The 20,917-nt window shown below is 57.3% G+C and overlaps 1 protein-coding gene across 1 annotated transcript in view; it reads left to right on the forward strand.

Moving 5' to 3' along the window:
* The window catches only part of CACNA1S (calcium voltage-gated channel subunit alpha1 S), a 32,104-nt gene that overhangs the window by 4,393 nt on the left and 6,794 nt on the right, over positions 1-20,917 (forward strand). Inside the window, exons 3-32 of the mRNA XM_027444879.3 lie at positions 3,973-4,112; positions 4,626-4,759; positions 5,132-5,284; positions 5,565-5,770; positions 6,313-6,416; positions 7,743-7,891; positions 8,102-8,183; positions 8,773-8,933; positions 9,310-9,535; positions 9,866-10,073; positions 10,376-10,496; positions 10,992-11,106; positions 11,221-11,314; positions 11,663-11,732; positions 11,954-12,086; positions 12,262-12,391; positions 12,988-13,047; positions 13,637-13,743; positions 14,029-14,116; positions 14,431-14,538; positions 14,919-14,971; positions 15,201-15,347; positions 15,617-15,818; positions 16,131-16,289; positions 16,571-16,681; positions 16,821-16,904; positions 18,777-18,833; positions 19,935-20,063; positions 20,235-20,300; positions 20,826-20,917. Coding sequence (XP_027300680.3) covers positions 3,973-4,112; positions 4,626-4,759; positions 5,132-5,284; positions 5,565-5,770; positions 6,313-6,416; positions 7,743-7,891; positions 8,102-8,183; positions 8,773-8,933; positions 9,310-9,535; positions 9,866-10,073; positions 10,376-10,496; positions 10,992-11,106; positions 11,221-11,314; positions 11,663-11,732; positions 11,954-12,086; positions 12,262-12,391; positions 12,988-13,047; positions 13,637-13,743; positions 14,029-14,116; positions 14,431-14,538; positions 14,919-14,971; positions 15,201-15,347; positions 15,617-15,818; positions 16,131-16,289; positions 16,571-16,681; positions 16,821-16,904; positions 18,777-18,833; positions 19,935-20,063; positions 20,235-20,300; positions 20,826-20,917 — 3,689 coding nt within the window. The remainder of the gene's footprint in view (positions 1-3,972; positions 4,113-4,625; positions 4,760-5,131; positions 5,285-5,564; positions 5,771-6,312; positions 6,417-7,742; positions 7,892-8,101; positions 8,184-8,772; positions 8,934-9,309; positions 9,536-9,865; positions 10,074-10,375; positions 10,497-10,991; positions 11,107-11,220; positions 11,315-11,662; positions 11,733-11,953; positions 12,087-12,261; positions 12,392-12,987; positions 13,048-13,636; positions 13,744-14,028; positions 14,117-14,430; positions 14,539-14,918; positions 14,972-15,200; positions 15,348-15,616; positions 15,819-16,130; positions 16,290-16,570; positions 16,682-16,820; positions 16,905-18,776; positions 18,834-19,934; positions 20,064-20,234; positions 20,301-20,825) is intronic.

A 20,917-nucleotide genomic window follows, 5' to 3' on the forward strand; every position in this document is an offset into this window, starting at 1 on the left:
GTTGTTTTTAATTAAATGTTCTCTTCTGCTAATTTCAGGACTCGTCAGTGCTGGGGTGGGGTGTTGTGTGCAGGTATTGCTGACAATTTGTGACTTAAACACCGCTCTGTGTTTTGACTGTTCCTTAGAGGCTCTGCAGGGAAAAATATCAAAGCAGTCATGAGATTTGAGGTATGGAGCACAAAGCAAGGCTTTCATCTGAGCAGGTTTTAATTCCTTGAGCTGCTTTTAGCTCTTTCCCTCTCAACAGGCTTTTAGTGGCGCTGAAGACGGTGCTTGCTTCTCCTTTCCTTGGAGAAAGGGAAGGGGATGCTGTTGTGATTGTGTTATGATTTTAAAAATAAAACCAAGAGAGGTCGGCAGAGGAGGGGAATTAAATGTGTGGTGGACACCTGGGGCTCGTTCAGCCTCCTGGCATGATCCCCGAGCATTTTCTGAGCCCTGGTGTGCTCAGAGCAGGAGGCGCTGCTTTGGGTTTGTCCCCTGGCCGTGGGGGCACGAGGGGATGGGGAGGGTGCCGCTATCTCAGCCGGGAGATGAAAGAGGCAAAACAGAACTGGGGCGAGCTGAGTGTGGCGAGCAAGAGGAGGGGGCAGGGGCGATGGGGGCTTCCCACCAGGAAGGGATTTGGGATTTGGCTGGGATCGGCCAAAGGATGAGCCCGAGCCCAGCAGCAGGACAGGAGGCGGCCAGGTGGGATCCCAACACGTGCTACCTAACTGCGTCTACAAAGCCATTTCAGCTCCTTGTATTTATTACATATTAGCTTATTTATACGATATCTGATTTGGATTTTTTTCAGCCTGTTGCCATGCCAACAGCCTGCTCTATCAGCAGCCTGGCAGCCCCGGGGCTCCATTCTTTCAGCCCTGCTCCACACATTTCTTTGTCCTTTTGTCCCTGTGTGCTGGTGGCACTGGCGAACATCCCCTGCTATGAGCTGGGCCAGGCTCAGCCCTCGGGTGCTCCTTGGATGAAATTTCTTGGAAGAAATGCTCCTTGGATGCATTTCTTCCTGCAGCAGAGGGATGCTGCGATGCATTTAGTGTCTCCCTGTCAATTTTGATTGCTTTTCCTCGCTGCCCAGTTGTCTCCAGGGAGGATTGCTTTTATCTGAAGGCTTTAAAATAGGTGAGGAGGGGAAATATGTGAGGGGGGAGAGAGCAGGGCAGTGAGGATGTTGCCCCAGATCTCCGGCAGGACCAAGGCTGCCATCTGGGCTCCCCGTGGGTCAGTGCAGGGAAGGGGGGATCTCCTGGGACACCTCTTCTGCTGCTTTAGTACCATGTGGCTGGAAAACCCTGTGAGCAGCCACACTCGTGGCTGTCTTTCGAGGACCACCCAAGGAAGACTCGCATACAGAATTTGCACTAGGTACAGGATTAGTCTCATTGAAGCTTTCTCAATCAAAACTCATTTAGGGTGATGGAAAATATTTGACGACCCATAAATGTTCTATGAGTCTGTTTTCCTGTATCCTGGGAGAAATACAGATGCTTAATTTCGATGTATTTAAGTTTTATTCCTTATAGATTAGATTTCATCTGCCACAGGTTTTTGTTTTGCAATGCAGAGTTTTGAAAATGTTGTGTAGTTCTAATGACATCAAACTTTTTCAACACTGAAATGTTTTTTGGCTTCAAGCCAATCCAAATTTCAGAGCATCCCATCTGGGGCAGCCCCAGGAATGTCATTGGGGTGCCCCACAGCCCAAGCCTCCGTTCCCCCTATTTGCTGGAAGGAGACATCGGGGCTCATTCTGGAGGGTCCTGAGTGCCCTCAGGGCTGGGGGCCGGTGCTGCCCAGCAGGCTGGAGCTGTGTCATGTTGCATCGCAGCGGCGTGGTGCACGCTGTTATTTCTGCTGTGCTGTGTCCTGTTCAGAGCCCGCAGGTCGGGTTACCCCATGTCCCCGAGCATTGTTGAAGCATGTCTATGTGCAGCAGCCAGCGCGCTATAAAGATCCGCATCTTTTTATAGTGCTTTTCGAGGGCTGGCCTTGTACATTCAACCCCAGCTCTTCAGGGCACAACACCCCTGGCTTCTCTCTGCTGGTTTCCAGCGGCAGCAGCAAGTTCGCCCTGGCTCAGGGCATCTCTTTGGGGCGACATGGGTTTCATTCTCGGTATGTGTTCTGCACCTACACTTATTTAGGGAATTGAGAGAGTTTCCTGAGAGGTGACAGCCCTAGTTAAAGCTGTCCCACCTCAGCCCACTGATATCTTTATAGGCAGGGGCCTGGTTTTCCTTTGCTCTGCTAACATCTGAGCTTGTCTGCAGTTTACAGCCAGACAAGGCTGGGGGAACTGGACCCACAGCTGCAGGACAGGTGATGTGGGGGATTCCTCCAGCCTGCACTGATGGATCCCAGCATAGCACCTTCATGCCACAAGCTTTCCTTGCACCGGAGGAGTTAGACCAGCAGGACAGACCAGGATGATCCAGTTGTACATATGAGGCTGGGTCTGCAAAGCACTGCGTGGAGCTGGAGCTGTAAGGATGTCTGCAGCCTCCCAGGAGGGAGGTGACGCAGCCAGCAGGGGATTTTCGGGTTTGAAACTCCCTGGCTGGATGCACATGGTGGGCTCCAAATGGCATTGGAGGTGGCCAAAGGGCAGTTCATCTGATGTGGGCTTCTCAAAAGGGATCACGAAGGATCAGTAAGTCATCCTCTGAACCTGTGCGAGGGGTTTTTAGAAGGGGAGCTCTGCTGGTCGGAGACGCTGGAGGCTGATCCTGCCTTGCTGGGTGGAGCAGGGCAGGGAATTAATAAGGACAGGATACAGGGGATCTGTCACTGATAAAAGCGGAAGGCAAGCAGCGTTGCCTTAGTGAAAACTCACTAAGATGCAGCCCAATAACAGCCGTAGTTGCAGTGCTTAGCTCTCTGCTCTCACCACTGCTTCCCACCGATCTAACAAGGGGCTGGCACTGGTATGGGTGGCAGTCACACAGGGACACTTGGCATGCCTGCCGCTTTTGGCCGCGGTAATTGAGCAAGCAATGGGCCTGTCTGAGCCTTGGCTTCGTACACGGACAGCATTTTCCGTTTGGCAAGCCAGATGGCCCCGTGAGGAAGCAGAGCTGTGGCAGCGTGCCCTCGGTGCTGCTGCCTCCCCCTGCCTTTCTGGGTGTGATTCCCCACAGAGCCCAAGCGTGGGGGATGCTCCCTGCCCTTTGTGGGGTGCAAATTGAGGAGAGGGGCCACGGAAAACCAGAAATATAAATATCCCCATCCATTTGACCGCTTCAGCGGCATTTTAATCCCAGCCTGGAAAGGGCCAGCAGCAGCGGTGATCGCGGTGATGGGCAGAACCAGGTGGGCACAGGCAGCTTTTGGCCGGGCTCCATGGAAAACGGAGCTATTCCAGGCCCTGTGGCTGTGGCACGGTGCCGAGCCCCTGCATGGGCACCAGGCCCTGTCAGGGGGAGCGGGCATGGTGGCAAAACCCCCAGGCCAGGCTCTTTCTCGCAGTGCAGATGTCTGGAGCAGGCTGGAGGCCGAGGCCTGGCTTCCCTGGTAGCCCAGGGCGTGAGGGAAAACACAACGTAGCCAACTCGTACCACGGGGTCTGTGTGGTGTCTCCAACACATACCCAGCGTGTCTGCTGCTGGGGAGGCTGAGGAGGAGGAGCAGTGTGATGAAGGCCCCAGGGGAGCGGGAGGGTGAGGCAGGGACATGCAGCGCCCTAGGTCGGGCACCTCATGGTGCTGGTTTGGGAGGTGGCGGCATTCCCGGTGTAGTTTGTAGGAAGCAGGGGTAGGATCCCGTCAGCACGTTGTTGAAGGGATGCAGAGGGTGGCATGTGGTGGCTCAGCGTGCCACCGAGTCCTGCCTGGGACAACCACGGTGCTGCCGGGGAGATCACAGATGGGTCGGCATCAGGGGCAGAGCCAGGGACACATGGCGGTGGGGCTGAGGGAGGTGACAGGCTGCTCTAACGGGGCGTCCTTTCCTGCTTGCAACCCCCAGGAGAAGATCGAGTATGCCTTCCTGATCTTCTTTGCCATCGAGGCGATGCTCAAGATAATTGCCTACGGGTTTCTTTTCCATACGGACGCCTACCTCCGAAATGGCTGGAACGTGCTCGACTTCTCCATCGTGTCCCTTGGGTAATGCAAGGAGGGGAAGCTGCTGACACTCGGCTTGCACCAGGCCTGGTCCATAGCCCATCAGCTACATTGTTTTATTCTATTTTTTTTTAGTGACTGCAGTGGGTTTTTGGGCAGCCTGTAGAGTCAGTTCATGGTCTTCTCTCAAGGGCCCCATTTTCTTGCCCTGACCTCCCCTGGAAGTCTCTGTAACTCCCATTTCTTCTTGTCTGACTCCTTAATGCCTCTCGGACCTCCTAGCTCTGGGGTGTAGGAGTGGCAGGGTGTCCCCCCATGCTCGGCATGTGGGGAACTGGTCCCCTGGGTATGGGATGGGAAGAGCAGGTTGTGCCCAGCCCTGAGTGCATTCAGGAGCTGGGCTTAGCCCAGAACTGGCAGAGCCCTGTCCCTCGCCTTCCTGCCTGCAGAGCTCTGACTCCATCACAGATCCTTGGCCTTCATCCTCACGCCTTTCTCTTCCTCCCTGTCCTTCCTTTTTTTCTCCCCTTCCCTCCCTTTTCTGTGCCTTTTCAGGCTTTTCACCATGACCCTGGAGCAGATCAATGCGAAGCAGGGAGGGTCTTCGGGGGGGAAAGGCGGCTTCGACGTGAAGGCCCTGCGAGCGTTTCGCGTGCTGAGACCGCTGCGCCTGGTGTCGGGAGTGCCGAGTGGGTGCCGGGCTCCCTGCCAGCGGGATGGGTTGTGGGGTGGATGGGGCCCTGGGCCTGGCTGGGGTGGAGGCCATAGGACAGGCTTCATTTGCTTCTGGTAGGGATATCCTTTTCCCATAAGCTGTGTAAATAGAAGAATATAACAAGAGTGGATGGGGGGACAGCATGAAGTATCCTCCAGCACTGCTCGCTGGAGTCTTCCAGGTGCTCACAGGGTGGGTAGAGAAAGGAGCAAGAAATTGCCATCTGCAATTTCAATGCAAGAAATTGCATTTCCAGGCTGGTTGTCGGAGGGTCTGGCAGGAATGCAGGGTGCCCCCAAAGCAGTTTGGGGAGTGGCTGAGCTCCTCTCTCTTCTCCCCGCTGCAGGCCTTCAGGTCGTCCTGAACTCCATCATCAAGGCCATGGTGCCCCTGCTCCACATCGCCCTTCTTGTGCTCTTCATGATCATCATCTACGCCATTGTCGGGCAGGAGCTCTTCAAGGGCAAGATGCACAAGACCTGCTACTACTTTGGGACAGGTGGGACTGTGTCAGGGGTGGATGTGGTATAGAAGTCTCTGTGTGGCTCCTGTGGGGACCACAGAGCCTCTGCAGGTAGCAGAAAGTCTGGTCCTGCCAACATCAGGCCTGGGAGAGCATGAGGGCCGAAGGACGTTTGGTACAGGGCTGGGAAATGTAGATGGTGGGAGGAGGTGGTGGAAGGAGCCCCCTTTGGAAAGCTTCTGTGGGAGGCTGGGAGGTTCTGGAACCTGCTTGCCTTGGCCCAAAATGCTGCTTAGACCATGGCTTCATCCCTCAGATGTGATTGCCACGGTGGGGGCGGAGAAGCCAGCCCCCTGTACCACCTCCGGCCACGGGCGACACTGCACCATCAACGGCACCGAGTGCCGAAGCGGCTGGCCAGGACCCAACAACGGCATCACTCACTTCGACAACTTCGGCTTTGCCATGCTGACCGTCTACCAGTGCATCACCATGGAGGGCTGGACCGAGGTCCTCTACTGGGTAGGCTCCAGCAGCCTGGGCTCGGTGCCCAGCTTGGCACTGGTGACCGCTGGTTGTGCCTCACAGCAGGGAACTCCCCCTGGGACCCTTTCATGGGATTAGGTCTCTCCCCCACTGGCAGACGCCCTGCCCTCACCCAGCTTCACACTGTGATGCACAGCACATCGTGCACGGGGCACATATCCCACATCTCTGCCCTGCAGGCACTGCCCACCGTGCCTTTGCTCTCCAGGGTGCTCCAGCTCCCATCTTTGGGGGTGCAGACCAGGCAGTGGGGGGCTGGTGGGTGCTTCTCCAGCAAAACCCTGTGTTTTGCAGTCCTTAGGAGGCTGTCTTGCTGAGGCTTAGGCATGAGGTGTTTAAATCTGCTCCCCAAATGCTCTGGCTTTTCCTCCACTAACAACAGATGCAGAGTGGTGCTAGTTAAGGGCTCAGCCAGGTTAACCTGCTGCCATCCCAGGTGCTCCCTTTGGAGGGGACAAAGCTCCCAGAAGCTGTTGGGGGGCTCCCAGGTGGCAGACTTCTGCTTCTCTCCTTGCCAGGTTAACGATGCCATTGGTAACGAATGGCCCTGGATCTATTTTGTCAGCCTTATCTTGCTCGGCTCCTTCTTCGTTCTCAACCTGGTGCTGGGGGTGCTCAGCGGGTAAGTGCCACCCTGCCCCTTCTCTTTGCCAGCAGATCAGTGAGCGCAGTGTGGACATTTAACTGTAAAAGGAGAAAAAAGCCTTGAAAAGTGTTCCTTCTCCTCTCCCAATCCACTCCTTTTCTTTTTGCATGCTTGGAAACACAACCTCGAGTTGCCTTTCGTATCAGCATCTGTGGCTGCCTGAGGTTTTAGCTCAGCACCTAACACACAAACACCTTTTCCCTGCAGTACTGGCACCTGTCAGCAGATGCAGCCGTGAAACACATTTGAGGTGTTTGCAGCGTGGTTTGCAGCCAAAGGAGCTGAGCAGAGAGCTCAAACCAGCTGTCCTTACCCTACAGCTGTGTTGAGACACCAATTAGTTATATGCTAATTACTTGGATATGTTAGCCCTCTTTTAGGGCTAACAAGCAATTTGAAGAGAGGCAATGGGCACAAACTGAAAAAAAATGGTAAGATTGGGAGCCCCCCCACTGGCAGACGGATCTCATCCCCATTGCCATGGAGACAGTATCCTAATTATTTGCTGTGTGATGAGCTCCCCTTCCCCACATGGAGAATGTGGGGCCAGCTGTCTGTCTCCAGATGGGGGAAGACTCTGCTTGCTCTAATCATGGCACCACAGAATGATTTAGAGTGGAAAAGACCCTCAGGACCAAGTCCAACCATCCACCTGACCTACCAAGTCCTGTCACTAACCCATGTCCCTCGGTGCCACATCCACACGTCTCTGAAATACCTCCAGGGACGGGGACTCCACCACCTCCCTGGGCAGCCCGTTCCGATGCTTGAAGAAATTATTCCCAATATCCAAGCTAATCCTGCCCTGGTGCCACCTGAGGCTGTTGCCTTGCATTTTATCACTTCTTTCCCAACCCCTTCCCAGCTTCACTGCCCTTCTCTCCACATCCTCAAGCAATTCAGTGTCCTTGTCATGAGAAGCCCTAAACTGAGGGCAATATTTGAGGTGAGGTATCACCCCTGGGCCCACCGCTGGCTGTGCCCCAAGGGATCTGATCCTTAACAGGGCTGGGGACCTCTGCAGCATCTCATGGCAGTTGGCCTGCCCAGCCACAGCCTCCTCCAGCACAGAGGTCCCACGGAGCAGCCGGTGGTGGGGAATAATCCCTGCCTGCCAACACACGATCCCCCATGATCTTGTGTCATGGAATGGGGCTGAGAGTGAGGAATCAGCAGAGCAAGCTCTTGGTGGGAGGGTATTTTGGGCTTTTAGGTTTCTACGAGGATTGGTATGGGACAGGGCTGCAGGACGTGGCCTCTGGCTGCCTCCTGAGCCTTACTCTGCTCCTGGCCTCGTCCCAGTGAATTCACCAAGGAGCGCGAGAAGGCCAAGTCGCGGGGCACGTTTCAGAAGCTGCGGGAGAAGCAGCAGCTGGAGGAGGACCTGAAGGGCTACATGGACTGGATCACCCACGCTGAGGTGATGGACAGTGACCGGGCCAGAGGAGAAGGTACCGGCTCTGCCTGGGCGAGGACACTGGGGTGAGGGTTGGGTTCCTGACACTGAGCACCCTGAAGAAACAAGGGGGAGAGCTTTGGAGAAGTCACAGACTTGTTTTGCCTGAAAAGCAAGCTCCCAGCTGTGCTCCTGGGAGAGGTCCCCTCTTGTACGCTCTTCCCAAGGGCTCCAAGGAAAGCCTGGGATGTCGTTCCCTCCGTAGGTATGATGCCTTTGGATGAAGGAGGGTCGGAGACGGAGAGCTTGTATGAAATTGAGGGCATGAACAAGTGGATTCTCTACTTGTGAGTATTCCTGGGCTGCACCATCTGCTGTCTCTCGCTTGCTGTCGTGGCTGGGCCGGGCTTTCTGTTCAGCCACCAGTTTTGTGGGGAGAGCCAGGGGCTTTTGAGAGCCAGATGCTCTCTTGGAGTACAGCAAGCAATAGGGAAGGGTGCTTCGTACTGGCAAGAAGCTGCAGCAAGGGGAAAAACCTCTTCAGCTTGGGTCTAGGCTCCTGGCATCTTCTCACAGCCCGTGCAACACGTCTTGTGCTTCAGAAGCTGGGTGTGTGGCAGGAAACCAGAAGCCAACATAGGCCAAAAAGGAGCTGAGAGGCATTCATGTGAATGAACAGCAAAGTCTGAGAGACTGGGGACGATTTCTGGGGCCAGGGTTATGCTCCTGGTACCTGCATGCCCCTGGTTCATAAATGGGGTGACACCATGCGTTGCTCCAGCACCGGTGGTGGGCCAGCTCAGCCCTTCTGAGGGAAGGGCCCAGAAGAAGGGAGCGGGGTGGCTGTGCCCGGCTCTCTGTTAGCATTGCCCCGGGCTGCTCAGGACCCTCTGGTCAGCCCCACTGACCCCACTGACCCCTTGGCTTTCTCTGCAGCCGGCAGTGGAGGCGCTGGAACCGAATGTTTCGTAGGAAGTGCAGGGATGTGGTGAAGTCCAAGTTCTTCTACTGGCTCGTCATCCTGCTGGTGGCACTGAACACCCTCTCCATTGCCTCCGAGCACCATTTCCAACCCGAGTGGCTGACGGTGGTGCAAGGTGAGCAAACAGCCCCAGGGAGAGGGAGGGCCTGGGAAAGCCTGCTGCCATGCAGACGTGCACGAGGAGCTCTTGCTGTGTGTGCAGAGCCACGCTGGCCTAGCACAGGGCCCGTTAGACACCCACAGCCTTGCTCATGCACCACCTGGATACACTGTGTGGACTCACACTCTTATGTGTGCAAGCACACAGTTGTATATCGCCCTTCTCCTCATTCTCCTCTCCTGAGTGCTGCCTAAAAAACTGCATTTGCTGCAGCTCAGGGCTTGGTGGCGGGCAGAGAAGGGATGTGGGCAGTGCTGCCCTCCTTCCTTCCTGCTGTGCCATGCTGAGAGGAAGAGGCCCGTGCTCTGATGGGCTGGATCTCCCACCCCAGACAACGCCAACAGGGTGCTGCTAGCACTCTTTGTGGCCGAGATGCTGCTGAAGATGTACGCGCTGGGCCTGCGCCAGTACTTCATGTCCCTCTTCAACCGCTTCGACTGCTTCGTGGTGTGTGCGGGCATCTTGGAGACCATCCTGGTGGAGCTCAGCACCCTGTCACCCCTGGGCATCTCCGTGCTGCGTTGCATCCGGCTCCTCCGCATCTTCAAGATCACCAGGTTGGGATGGGAGCAATTTTGGGTGCCAGGGCCTGGCTGCCCCCCAGGCATCACTGGCCTTGTCCCTGCAGCACGGGCAGAGCTGGTAGCTCCTGGGGTGATGAACAAGGCCAAGCCTGATGATTTCTGTGTCCCCAGGATGTGGTCTGGTATCTCCTGACACCAGTCCTGGGGCCAGGCTGGAGAAGTCCCAGTGCCCACCCTGCGAGTGGTGCTGGCTCAGAGCCCCCCTTGCTGGGTTTCTGGGACATCCTGGGGGCAGACAGTGTGCTCCCCGCTCCTCCCTGGTCCTGCCCTGCTCCTTCACCTCCTGCATGTTCTTCTCCCTAGGTACTGGACTTCCCTGAGCAACCTGGTGGCCTCTCTGCTCAACTCGGTCCGCTCCATCGCCTCTCTGCTCCTCCTCCTCTTCCTCTTCATCATCGTTTTTGCCCTGCTGGGCATGCAGCTCTTTGGGGGCAAGTACGACTTCGAGGACATGGAGGTGCGGCGCAGCACATTTGACAACTTCCCCCAGGCCCTCATCAGTGTCTTCCAGGTACGGGGCTGTGGCAAGCTGGTGGACCCCCACAGCCTGGGTTCTCACCTCGGGGGTCTCCTGGCAAGAGCTGGGGTTAGGAGAGAAGTGGGTTCATGGGAGGTGGTGCAGTTCTGAGGATGGAGTGAGGAGGGGAGATGGGGTCATGGGTGGCAGTGGGGGTTCAGGGCCAGAGGAGGGAGGTGAGATCTGGCAAAGGGCTGGAGCTGGGAGCAGGATGGAGCTGTGGGGTTCTGCCCTGCCCTGCCACAGGCACTCTCACATCCCTGTTTCCCCTCATGCTGTCTCTGCTCTTCTCTCAGATCCTGACTGGAGAGGACTGGAATTCAATAATGTACAATGGGATAATGGCCTATGGAGGCCCGTCCTTCCCTGGCATGCTGGTTTGCATCTACTTCATCATCCTCTTTGTTTGTGGGAACTGTATCCTCTGATATCGAAACCTTGTCGGGGTGCCCTGTTCCCAGCCCCACAAACTGCTCCGGCTGTGTGAGGCTGAAGGCTCGGCGTGTTTGTGTGTGCGTGTGGTGTGTGTGTGTGTGTGTGTGTTGTGTTTGTGTGTGTGTGTGTGTGTGTGTGTGTGTGTACGTGTTTGTGTCCAGACTGAGCTCAGGCAGGGATGGGGCAGTCATCCCAGAGCTCAGCACTCACTAGGATGGGTGCAAGAGTGAATCACAGGATCACAGAATCATTAAGGTTGGAAAACATCCCCCTACCATCACTGTCAGCCACTAAACCATGTCCCCAAGCACCACGTCCAGCCTTTCCTTGAACACCCCCAGGGACGGTGACTCCACCACCTCCCTGGCCAGGGTTGTCTCAAGGCCCATCTCCAGGAAGGTTTCTCAGACCACGGGCAGCCCCAGCCACATCGTCCAAATGGGAACTGAGTTCATGTCCTTAGTGCTGTCCCACCAGACATCCTCCTCAATGTCTTCCTGGCCATTGCAGTTGACAACCTGGCTGAGGCTGAGAGCCTCACCTCAGCCCAGAAGGCCAAAGCAGAGGAACGCAAGCGGCGCAAGATGTCCAGGTGGGTGTTGCAGTCCTGGCAAGGGGAGCTCCCAGGCCGGGTTTTTTGGGGTAAGGGGACAGGACGGAATCGTCTGTGGTCCTGCCCTGAGCTCAGCCCTTGCTCTCCGCTCAGGGGTTACCCAGAGAAGTCAGAAGATGAGAAGCAGATGCTGGCGAAGAAGCTTGAGCAGAAAGCGAAGGGAGAAGGGATTCCCACAACAGCCAAGGTCGGTGCTGGTGGGGCTGGGCCTTGGGGAAGCCCTGGTGAGGGATCAAGTGCCTCCTTGAGGGCTGACAGAGGCTTGGAGCTCGCTCAGGTCTGGACTCTGCTGAGCCAGAATTGCTCCTTGCCTTGGTGTCTTCTGGTGATGGAGGCTCTCTGGGCTCAGACTGGGCCTGTTGTGTGGTGGAACAAGTCCACCACATCCTGGGCCAGGACCCCACATGCTTGGTGTTGTACAGGCTGAACGTAGACACCACCGACCCCACAGGGCTTCCAGGCTGATGAGGGTGTTTGGCAGCGATACTGGCACGCTCACTTGTGTGTCTTCCTTTCTGTCTCTCCCCTGTTCCAGTTAAAAGTGGATGAATTTGAGTCCAACGTCAATGAGATCAAAGACCCCTACCCATCCGCAGACTTCCCAGGTAAGACTTGTCCCCAAAGACTGTGGGGAAGGTGCCACAGCCCTGGTGGCTGTGTGTTGAACGAGGGATGTGGTGGCCCCTCACCAGCCTGGGGGTGCTGAGGTCTGTCTGGCCCAGAGGCCAGCTCAGGATCACAGCATCAGAAGATCTTCCATGGGGTCACGTTGCTACTCCCTCTCTGGGTGAGCCTTTCCTCTTCCCTCCCTGTGACCCCCCTGCAGGTGACGATGAGGAAGATGAGCCCGAAATCCCCCTGAGTCCTCGGCCACGTCCCCTGGCAGAGCTACAGCTGAAAGAGAAGGCCGTGCCTATGCCTGAAGCCAGCTCCTTCTTCATCTTCAGCCCAACCAACAAGTAAGCACCGAGTCTTCTCCCTGCCTTGTGGAGCTCTGCCTTGGGCACCTCTGGCACCAACCCTTCCCAGAGGGACCCTACTTGTTTTGCCATAACCCTCTTCCAGGCTACCACGGCCCCCTCTGATGTCCTTCTGACTTCTCACAGTGTCTTACACCGTTTTTGTCCCCGTCAGGTTTCGGATGCTGTGCCACAGAATCGTCAATGCCACCTGGTTCACCAACTTCATCCTGCTCTTCATTCTGCTCAGCAGCATCTCCCTGGCAGCTGAGGATCCCATCCGCGCCGAGTCGTTCCGCAACCAGGTGCGTGGGTGACTCGGGTGGGTGGGGGAGATGTCACGGAGACCCCCAGCTCCCCTGTGAGCAGATACCTGCTTGCCAGGTCTTGAGCCTGGGTGAAAGAAATCTACCTGCTAGGGTGAGCGAGATTACCTTGGTTTAGGGCTGTGGCAGCTTACTGGGGACAGGGACATCCCATGAAGACTGGACAAGTGGTGTGTGCAGCACCTGAAATGCCTGCATGGGGTAGGGGTAGACCCATGGGGTTTAGGATTGTGTGGTGCCTGGCAGGGGCTGGGGGTCTCTCAGGGGACAGCTCCCCAGGGTGCCCATTGCTTTCGGGGACCAGAGTCTTTCAGGTGAATCGGGGCAAGCATCACTTGCTTGGAGACTGAGAGCTTGGTCCCAGGCTGGAAGCTGGGTCGTGTACTGGGGGAAATCAAAAAAGTGAAGGGAATTTCATGCGTGGTCTCAGCCCTGGGTTTGCAGCCCCTGTTGAGCTAGACAGGCTCCCCAGTTCGCAGGGTGGATGGCAAACCAAAGTGCCAGGACGTTTGAAAGCACTGGTGCATTTCCCACATCACCCAAATCTCACCCAGTTCTGGTGCTTACATCCCCAGATTCTTGGATACTTTGACATCGGTTTCACCTCCGTCTTCACCGTTGAAATCGTCCTGAAGGTGAGTCCATCCGCTCCTGTGGTCGTGGCCATGCACGTGAGCCAGGTCTGGGCTGCGTTCTGGCTGTGGGCACGAGCTCCAGGAGCAGGCAGGGAACAGCTTCCAGCTGAGCCTAACATCCCCCAGTTTTGGGCACCCCAGGGCACGTGCCCTGCCCCAGGGGCCAGAAGTCCCCTTGCAGCGAGGTCAGGCAGCTCTGCTGTGACACCAGGACAGATGGGCCGTGGCACCAGCATTTCTGTCCTGGCATGTCTATAAGAAAAAACTTTGAGAAAGAGAAAGCAATGAAAATCTGTGAAGTAAAACCATATTCCAGCAGCTGCTGTGAGCTGCTCCTGCTGTAAGTCTCTTTGCTCTTCTCCTCTTTGCTTTGCTGAATGACTGGGCAGAGTTTTTTTCTCCACCAGTGCAGTGCAAAGGATTTCCAGCTGAAGTCAGCTGCCTGCCTGGCTGCAAAGCAAGGGCTTTGAGCAGGATGAGGTCCCTGGGCCATGGGAAAAGCTTTCTGTGCCTTGCCTGCCCTGGAGCTGCAGAGGGTTTGTGCCCTGAGCCTTGCCCTGCCTCTCCCCTAACTCCTCCTGCTCCCCAGATGACAGCCTACGGCGCTTTCCTGCACAAAGGCTCCTTCTGCAGGAACTCTTTCAACATCCTCGACTTGCTGGTGGTTGCCGTCTCCCTCATCTCCATGGGAATCGAGTAAGCAGCTCCACGCTTCCCAGGGTGGGCACTGCTCTTGTTTAGCCTGGCCGGGCAGCGGGGGTGCTGCAGAAATTTGGGTTGGGTGGGATGGGAGCTGCCAGCCCACATGTTAGTGCCCCCAAAATATGTCCCTGGCTGTATTTTTAAGGGGAACAGGGCCTGGGTGACTGGGAGGCAAACTCCTTGAGTGACAAAGGAGCAGATCTGGGTGGGAATTCAAATGGGAGTCCCTTTTTTTTCCATCTGGGAATCGCCCTGTCTCAGCTCTGTGTTCCTCCTCAGGTCCAGCACCATCTCGGTGGTGAAGATCCTCCGGGTGCTGAGGGTGCTGAGGCCTCTGCGAGCCATTAACAGGGCCAAGGGGCTGAAGGTAAGAGCGAGGCTGGGGTCCCCAGCCCACGGGAGTCCCCATGGAAAGTTATGTGGGGTTTAATGCCCTGTGGGGTTTGTAGGGTCAGGAACACAATTCCCACTCCCCATCTGGGCAAGGAGCCTGCCCTATCCCATTGCTCTTGGCAGGTTCCTGCTTTCACCTGCCTGTTTTTTTTTTTTTTTTGTTTTGTTTTGTCCTTTTTTTTTCTTCTTCTTCTTTTTCTTTTTTTTCCATTTTTTTTTTTTCTGAATGTGGGGCACACGGGGGGACCTTGCCCCAGGCATGCTCACGTGTGCTCTGTCCTTGACCAGCACGTGGTCCAGTGTGTGTTCGTGGCCATTAAGACCATCGGCAACATCGTGGTCGTCACGACGTTGCTGCAGTTCATGTTTGCCTGCATCGGGGTCCAGCTCTTCAAGGTGAGAGATGTCCCGGGTGGGCAGGAGAGACGTGTTGCCCAGGGCTTTGGGGTCTTCTAGTCACAGGGCTTTGGGGTTGGTGTCTCCTAGTGCCAAGGTCAGCACAAAACTTGCTGTCAGTGCTCTGTGAGGGTGCCTGCCTGTAGCAGACCTCCCAGCAGAAGTGCCTGTAGTGGGAGAAGGGCAGGAAACACCCAGGACATCGTCAGCTCCAGGCAGCACATGCAGAGGGACCAGCTCCCTTCCCCTGCTCACTGCCTCAGTTTCCCCTCTGGCAGAGGTCAGAGCCAGCACGGAGGCAGGGTGGGAATCAACCAGTCTGAAAAAATCACGGGGAAAACCACAAAATCATAGCTCCTCCTGCTCTCTTTCAAATGCAGGGGAAGTTTTACAGCTGCTCAGATCCATCCAAGCTGACGGAGAAGGAGTGCAGGTAAGAGGGCAGCAGGCAGGGAGGGGAAGGGGGCGTGTGGCTGTTGGCGTGCCTGCAAGGGGATCCTGCAGCCAGCAAGAAGGGGCTGGGAGCTCTCCTGCTGCTGTCCCTCACCCTAGGATAAACGTAGCCCAAGGCCGTGCTCCCCTCCCAGGGACAAGCAGCCCTGGGGCAGCGCGGCAGCAGGAGGGGGCCGTGCCAGGTGAGCGCCGCATCCCTTCTGCTGCAGGGGCGATTTCATCGACTACGTGGACGGGGACCCGACGCAGATCGAGCTGAAGAAGCGCGTCTGGTTCCACAACGACTTCCACTTCAACAACGTCTTCTCGGCCATGATGTCGCTTTTCACCGTCTCCACCTTCGAGGGCTGGCCAGAGTGAGTCCGGTGTGTGGGGGCCCAACGGGGGCCGGGTCGTGCTGGGAGCAGGTCGCTGCCCGCAGGCTGATTGCCAGCCGGGAGCTGGAAAGCCTTTGCCAGGGAAAGAAGAGCTGCAGGGGCTGGAGAGCCAGCAGGGTGATCCCCGCAGCCCAGTTCTACCCCTGCTGGATTTGGGATTTCTCCAGAGCTCTCCATAACCTGCAAGAAGGCAGACGGTCTTCCCCCTCTTAACTAGGGTCTCTGTTGCCTCGCTTTCCCTCCTGTAGGCTGCTATACAGGGCCATTGACACTAACGATGAGAATAAAGGCCCTATCTACAACTACCGGGTGGAGATCGCAATGTTCTTCATCATCTACATCATCCTCATTGCCTTCTTCATGATGAACATCTTTGTGGGCTTTGTCATTGTCACCTTCCAGGAGCAGGGGGAGAGCGAGTACAAGAACTGTGAGCTGGACAAGAACCAGGTACTGGAGCTGCTGGGACAGGGCGAGGTGGATCCAGCCCGTAGTGCTCAGTGGGGGATCAGCAGCAGGGCAGCACGGCAACCTTTGGAGGCAAGGGGTGGCCTTGGAAACGTGGTTCTGGGTGGGGAGAGCACAGCAGGTAGTTGGTCATTGCCATCCCTGGTCCATGGCACACGGGGCTGAGGAAGAAGGGGGGATCCAGCTGGTGCTGGTGGGGCTGTGCACTGTCACTGGTGGTGCTGGCCCCGTGCTCGTGCCCCGGTCCCTGCCCTGTGTATCTCCCTGGTTTCACACCTCTCCTGCTCTCTCCAGCGCCAGTGTGTGCAGTACGCGCTGAAGGCTCGCCCGCTGCGGCGCTACATCCCCAAGAACCCCTACCAGTACCAGATCTGGTACGTGGTCACCTCCTCCTACTTCGAGTACCTCATGTTCTTCCTGATCCTGCTCAACACCATCTGCCTGGGCATGCAGGTAAAGGGGGGGAGTGCTGACCTCAGGGTGGTGGTGCCCCCCTGAGACCCCCGTGCCCGTGGCACCGGGCAGGCTGGGCTCAGCCCTACTGCCTCAGAGCTGCTGGTGTGTGCTCTGCAGCCCTGGGGAGAAAGGGGGAGAGATTGGATGTTGGGTGCCCAGAGGAGGGGCTGCAGCAGGGGGGATTTTTCGGTTTTGCTGGAAGTTTTCCCAGCCACGGGTCTGGGGGAGGCTGGTCTCCCTGCAGCTGGGCTGACACGGCTCCTCCTGCCTTCTCTCAGCATTACAACCAGTCTGAGGAAATGAACCACATCTCAGACATCCTCAACGTGGCCTTCACTGTCCTCTTCACCCTGGAGATGATCCTCAAGCTCATGGCCTTCAAAGCCAAGGTGAGGGCAGGGTGCAGCCTGGAGATCAGAAGAGGGCTGATTAATTCCCTCATCGGGCTCTCCTTCCCCTGGGCTCCAGCATCCATCTCCTCCTTGGCTTTGTTCTTGGATAATCATTCCTCTGGCTCTCCCCACACAGGGCTACTTCGGGGACCCCTGGAACGTCTTTGACTTCCTCATCGTGATCGGCAGCATCATCGATGTCATCCTCAGTGAGATCGATGTAAGTGCCGGGCTGCTCAGGCACGAGGGTGTCCCCACGCCCCGCCTGGGGCTGCTGGTGCCTGCCCCAGGGTGAACTGGGGATACTGGAGTGGTGCCCAGCTCTGTGGGGCTTTGGTGGCCTCTCTATAAACACAGGGGACCGTCCCCAGCCTAGCAACTTGTCACGTTGTCCCCTCCCTTCCCAAGAGCCTGTAGGCTGTGGGATGCCATGGAAAACAGGCCCATGTGGTCTGTGCTCCGTGCCATACACACTGGGGGGCTGCAGCCACTGGCTGGATGCTGATAAATGCTCTACTGGGAGCATTTTCAGAGTGGTGCCTGGAAGCCACCGTGCCACAGCACTGGGACCTCCCCAGACCACAACCAGCTCTGAAAATGCCCCTGTGCGCCGGGAGGTCATGCGCTGCGTTTGGCAGACCCGACGGTAACTGGAGAAGCAGCTGTAGGGTCGGGTGGATGAGGTTAACCCTCTCTGGTGGCTTTGCACGTCTCCCCTCGGGAGCAGGGCTTTATCTGGCAGAGCTGCTGCCACAACCACCCCCAGGAGAGTCCTGCAGCCGTCCCCATGCAGAGGAGGAGAGGCTCAGGGGTCCTTGGATGAGAGAATCCACCCATCTTTTTCCCAAAACATTCCTCCCTGCATGCCCCACACCTTGATACTGCCATCCTCTGAGCCTCTGGGCTTCTCAGCCTTGATGATTCCCAAATTTCCTGCCAGTCCCAGCAGCTTCCAGCTGCCACCAAGCCTCCCAAGACCCCATCCTGGGACCTGAAGGGTCAGGGCAAGGTGTCTCTGTCCTTCCTGGTCCCCAGGAGCTGCTTGCAGTCGCTGCACCCCACGGGTCACCGTGCAGGTGCAGGCACACCTTGGGGGCTGCAGCTTTTTTGGGAGGTTGCCCCTCGACAGCTGAGCCATTCCTGAGGGCACCGAGGCATGCGCCTGGTTTGCAAAGTCTGCCTTTCCTTCCTCTCTCTCCCTTCTGCCTCTGTTCTCCTCCCTCGTGTCTCTGTCAGGGATGGGGATGTGGGGAAGGCTGTGCCGTGAGGAGCCCTCTGCCCCTCACCAAACCCCAAATCCTCAAGGTTGTTCAGTCCCCGAGTTCTCATCGGGTCTGGGAAAGTTCTGGCTGCAGGAAGAGGGCAACGGAAGTGGGAGACCCTCTGGTGGTGCCACCCCAAGCTCTGGGGTCAGCAGTGTCCGTGCTGCCCTGGGCGCTCAGCACCGCTGCAAGGTTGCCAGCCCTGAAAATCCCCCAAAATCACTGCAAGGGCACCGAGGCTCCGGGAGGGAGCTGGGGCCCCCACCGAGGGCTGGGTGCTGGAGCCTGGCAGCTTTGAGGAGCTTCAAGGCTTTGTGTGAGTGCACACATGAGCGTGACCGGGAGCTCCTCTGTGTGCAAATGAGCGTGCCCGGGGCGTGTGGGTGTGCGCCGGCACCAGCTCTGCTTTTCCCCTTCTTGGAGGGCAACTGAATGGTGCTGGGCAGGGGTTTGCCTCCTGCCGTGGCCCTGTGCCTGCCCGGGGTGGGGGTGATTTATGGGAGGCAGCTGAACCAGGCAGTGCTGAGCGTTTGCCCAGGTTTCCTGTCCCTCTGCCCTCGCCCCAGGTGTGTTTGCTGCAGCGGGTGAAGCGTGGAGGTGGGCACTGTGCCCCCGTGCTCACGATGCTCTCCCAGCCATCTGTCTGCTGCCACTGCCCCCCAAAAGCCATCTCCTCATCCAACAAGCCCCACTGATGGTGCCTCCGCCTGCGTCCTTCCCCTCTTGTCCCCAATTTCCATCTTCCTGCTGCCTGTGCCGCCACCTTCTGCAACCCTCCCCGTCTCTCCTTTCTCCCTCCCTCCTGCTGACTCTTTTTATTCTCTTGGCAGACCGTTCTTGCCTCCAGCGGTGGATTGTACTGCCTCGGCGGGGGCTGTGAGAACATCGTAAATACCAGCTGCACGTGCTTGCAGTGGACCCGACCCCTTTCCCCTTTGCTGCCTGGGGCCCTACCAGCCTGCCTGCGGCCAGCGTTTGCGCGTGTCCTGCATGCATTAGGACGCCCCGAGCCCTGCTGCTTCCCTCTGCTGTGCACATCTCACCTCCAGGAGCCCAAGGGCCAGGCTCCAGAGATGGGGAGAGGTTGGTGGCAGGTCCCACATGCAGCACCCGGTGCATCTCCGTGCCCCCAGGGCATCTTCCTGGGGGTCCCATGGCCACGGTGCTGGGAGCTGCATGGCCAGGGTGGCTTTCCCTGGGCACTGTCCTGGTGCTGCTGGGTGGGGATGTGGCCACTTCCCTGGCCACTGTGCTTGCTGAGTGCTAGGAAGGAGAAAAGCAAGAAAAGGAGGGGTGGGAAGAAGAGGTGGTGGCTTCCAGTGCAGCCCTGGGGGCTCAGAAATGCCATAACGGGGAAATTGGATCTGCTGGAGGGCCCGGGGGTGTCTGAGGGTGGGTTTTATTGCCCTGATACCTCTGGGAGGAGGTGGGTTGGGTGATGGGAATGAGGGGGGTAAGCAGGAAAGCCCTGGGAAACTGAGGGGAAGCAGGAGGGGTAGAAGAGGTGTGACGGGATGGAGGGAATTGGTGAGCGAGGCTGGGGCTGTGCTGTGCCAAAACAACCTCTCCAGCAGTTATCTGACCCTCAGCATCTCCCACAGCCCCCAGTAGACCCCAAGGTGGCAGCGTAACGTATAGGGTGTGCAGGGTGAGAGAGCAGAGTGAGCCTTGGGTGGGATGGGATGGGATGGGATGGGATGGGATGGGATGGGATGGGATGGGATGGGATAGTTGGAAGGAACCTTCAAAGCTCATCACATCCCACTGCTTGACCACTTCAGGACTAACCAAAAATTAAAGCATGGGATTGAGGGCATTACCCAAATGCCTCATGAACACCTCCAGGCATCACCCACTTCTTGGGGCATGTGGTGAACGGCATGGCTCCCCCAGCCTGTGCTACAGCATGCCTCTCCCCCCGCTGTGTCCCATCCCTACCTAACGGGACTCCTGTAGGGTCTGTGACTGCTGCTCCCCTCTGTCTGCAGGACCCCGATGACAACTCCCGCGTCTCCATCACTTTCTTCCGCCTGTTCCGCGTGATGCGGCTGGTGAAGCTGCTGAGCCGGGGAGAAGGCGTCCGGACCCTCCTGTGGACCTTCATCAAATCCTTCCAGGTTTGTGAGGAGCACACCAGCACGAACCCAGGGCTGGCAGCAAGCTCTGAGCAGCAAGCTGTCCCGTCCCCATGGTGCTGTCCCCCAATAACTCCAGCCCCGACCCGCTGTCCCTGGGCGTCCCCTGGTGCTGGGCTGCCTCTTACCCAAGCCGTGATCCTTTTGCCGCAGGCTCTGCCCTATGTTGCCCTCCTGATTGTGATGCTGTTCTTCATCTATGCTGTGATCGGGATGCAGGTGAGAGGCACAGGGGGCGGATTTGGTCTTGAACAGGGACCTGAGCCTGGGTGCAGCGGGGGAGATGGGGCGGGGGGGGGGCTGGATCCTCCGCACGGCAGTGCCGGGGGCTTTGAGCACGGTGGGACTGCTTTTCCCTGGTCTCCGAGGATGCCCAGAGTTAACGCAGCCCGAGCACCTCCTCCCATCCCCAGGCTGCAGCTAAGGCAACCCAGGCACACACCAAATACCACTTTCTGAGTCAACAGCATGACGCAGACACGCTGTCACCAGAGCTTGTGCCTGGGTCGTGAGATCTCCTTGTCTCGGGTACAGCACAGCATCAACAGGGGGCTTTTGGCATAGGCAGGGATGTCCAAGCTGCTCACAAGCCCCAGAACAGCCACGTCCCCCCTGGTCTCACGCTCTCTTTTGGGGAAAATCAAAGCCAAGTAACCAAGATGAAGAGGAAATCCTGGGCTGGGGTGCTCTGGAGGGCGGGGGTGCGTGAGACAGGGTGCTGGGGGCTGACAGTCTGATTTACAGATGTTTGGGAAGATCGCCATGGTGGACGGGACCCAGATCAACCGAAACAACAACTTCCAAACCTTCCCACAGGCTGTGCTGCTGCTCTTCAG

Source organism: Anas platyrhynchos, chromosome 27 (genome assembly GCF_047663525.1).
Source record: "Anas platyrhynchos isolate ZD024472 breed Pekin duck chromosome 27, IASCAAS_PekinDuck_T2T, whole genome shotgun sequence".
NCBI lineage: Eukaryota > Metazoa > Chordata > Aves > Anseriformes > Anatidae > Anas > Anas platyrhynchos.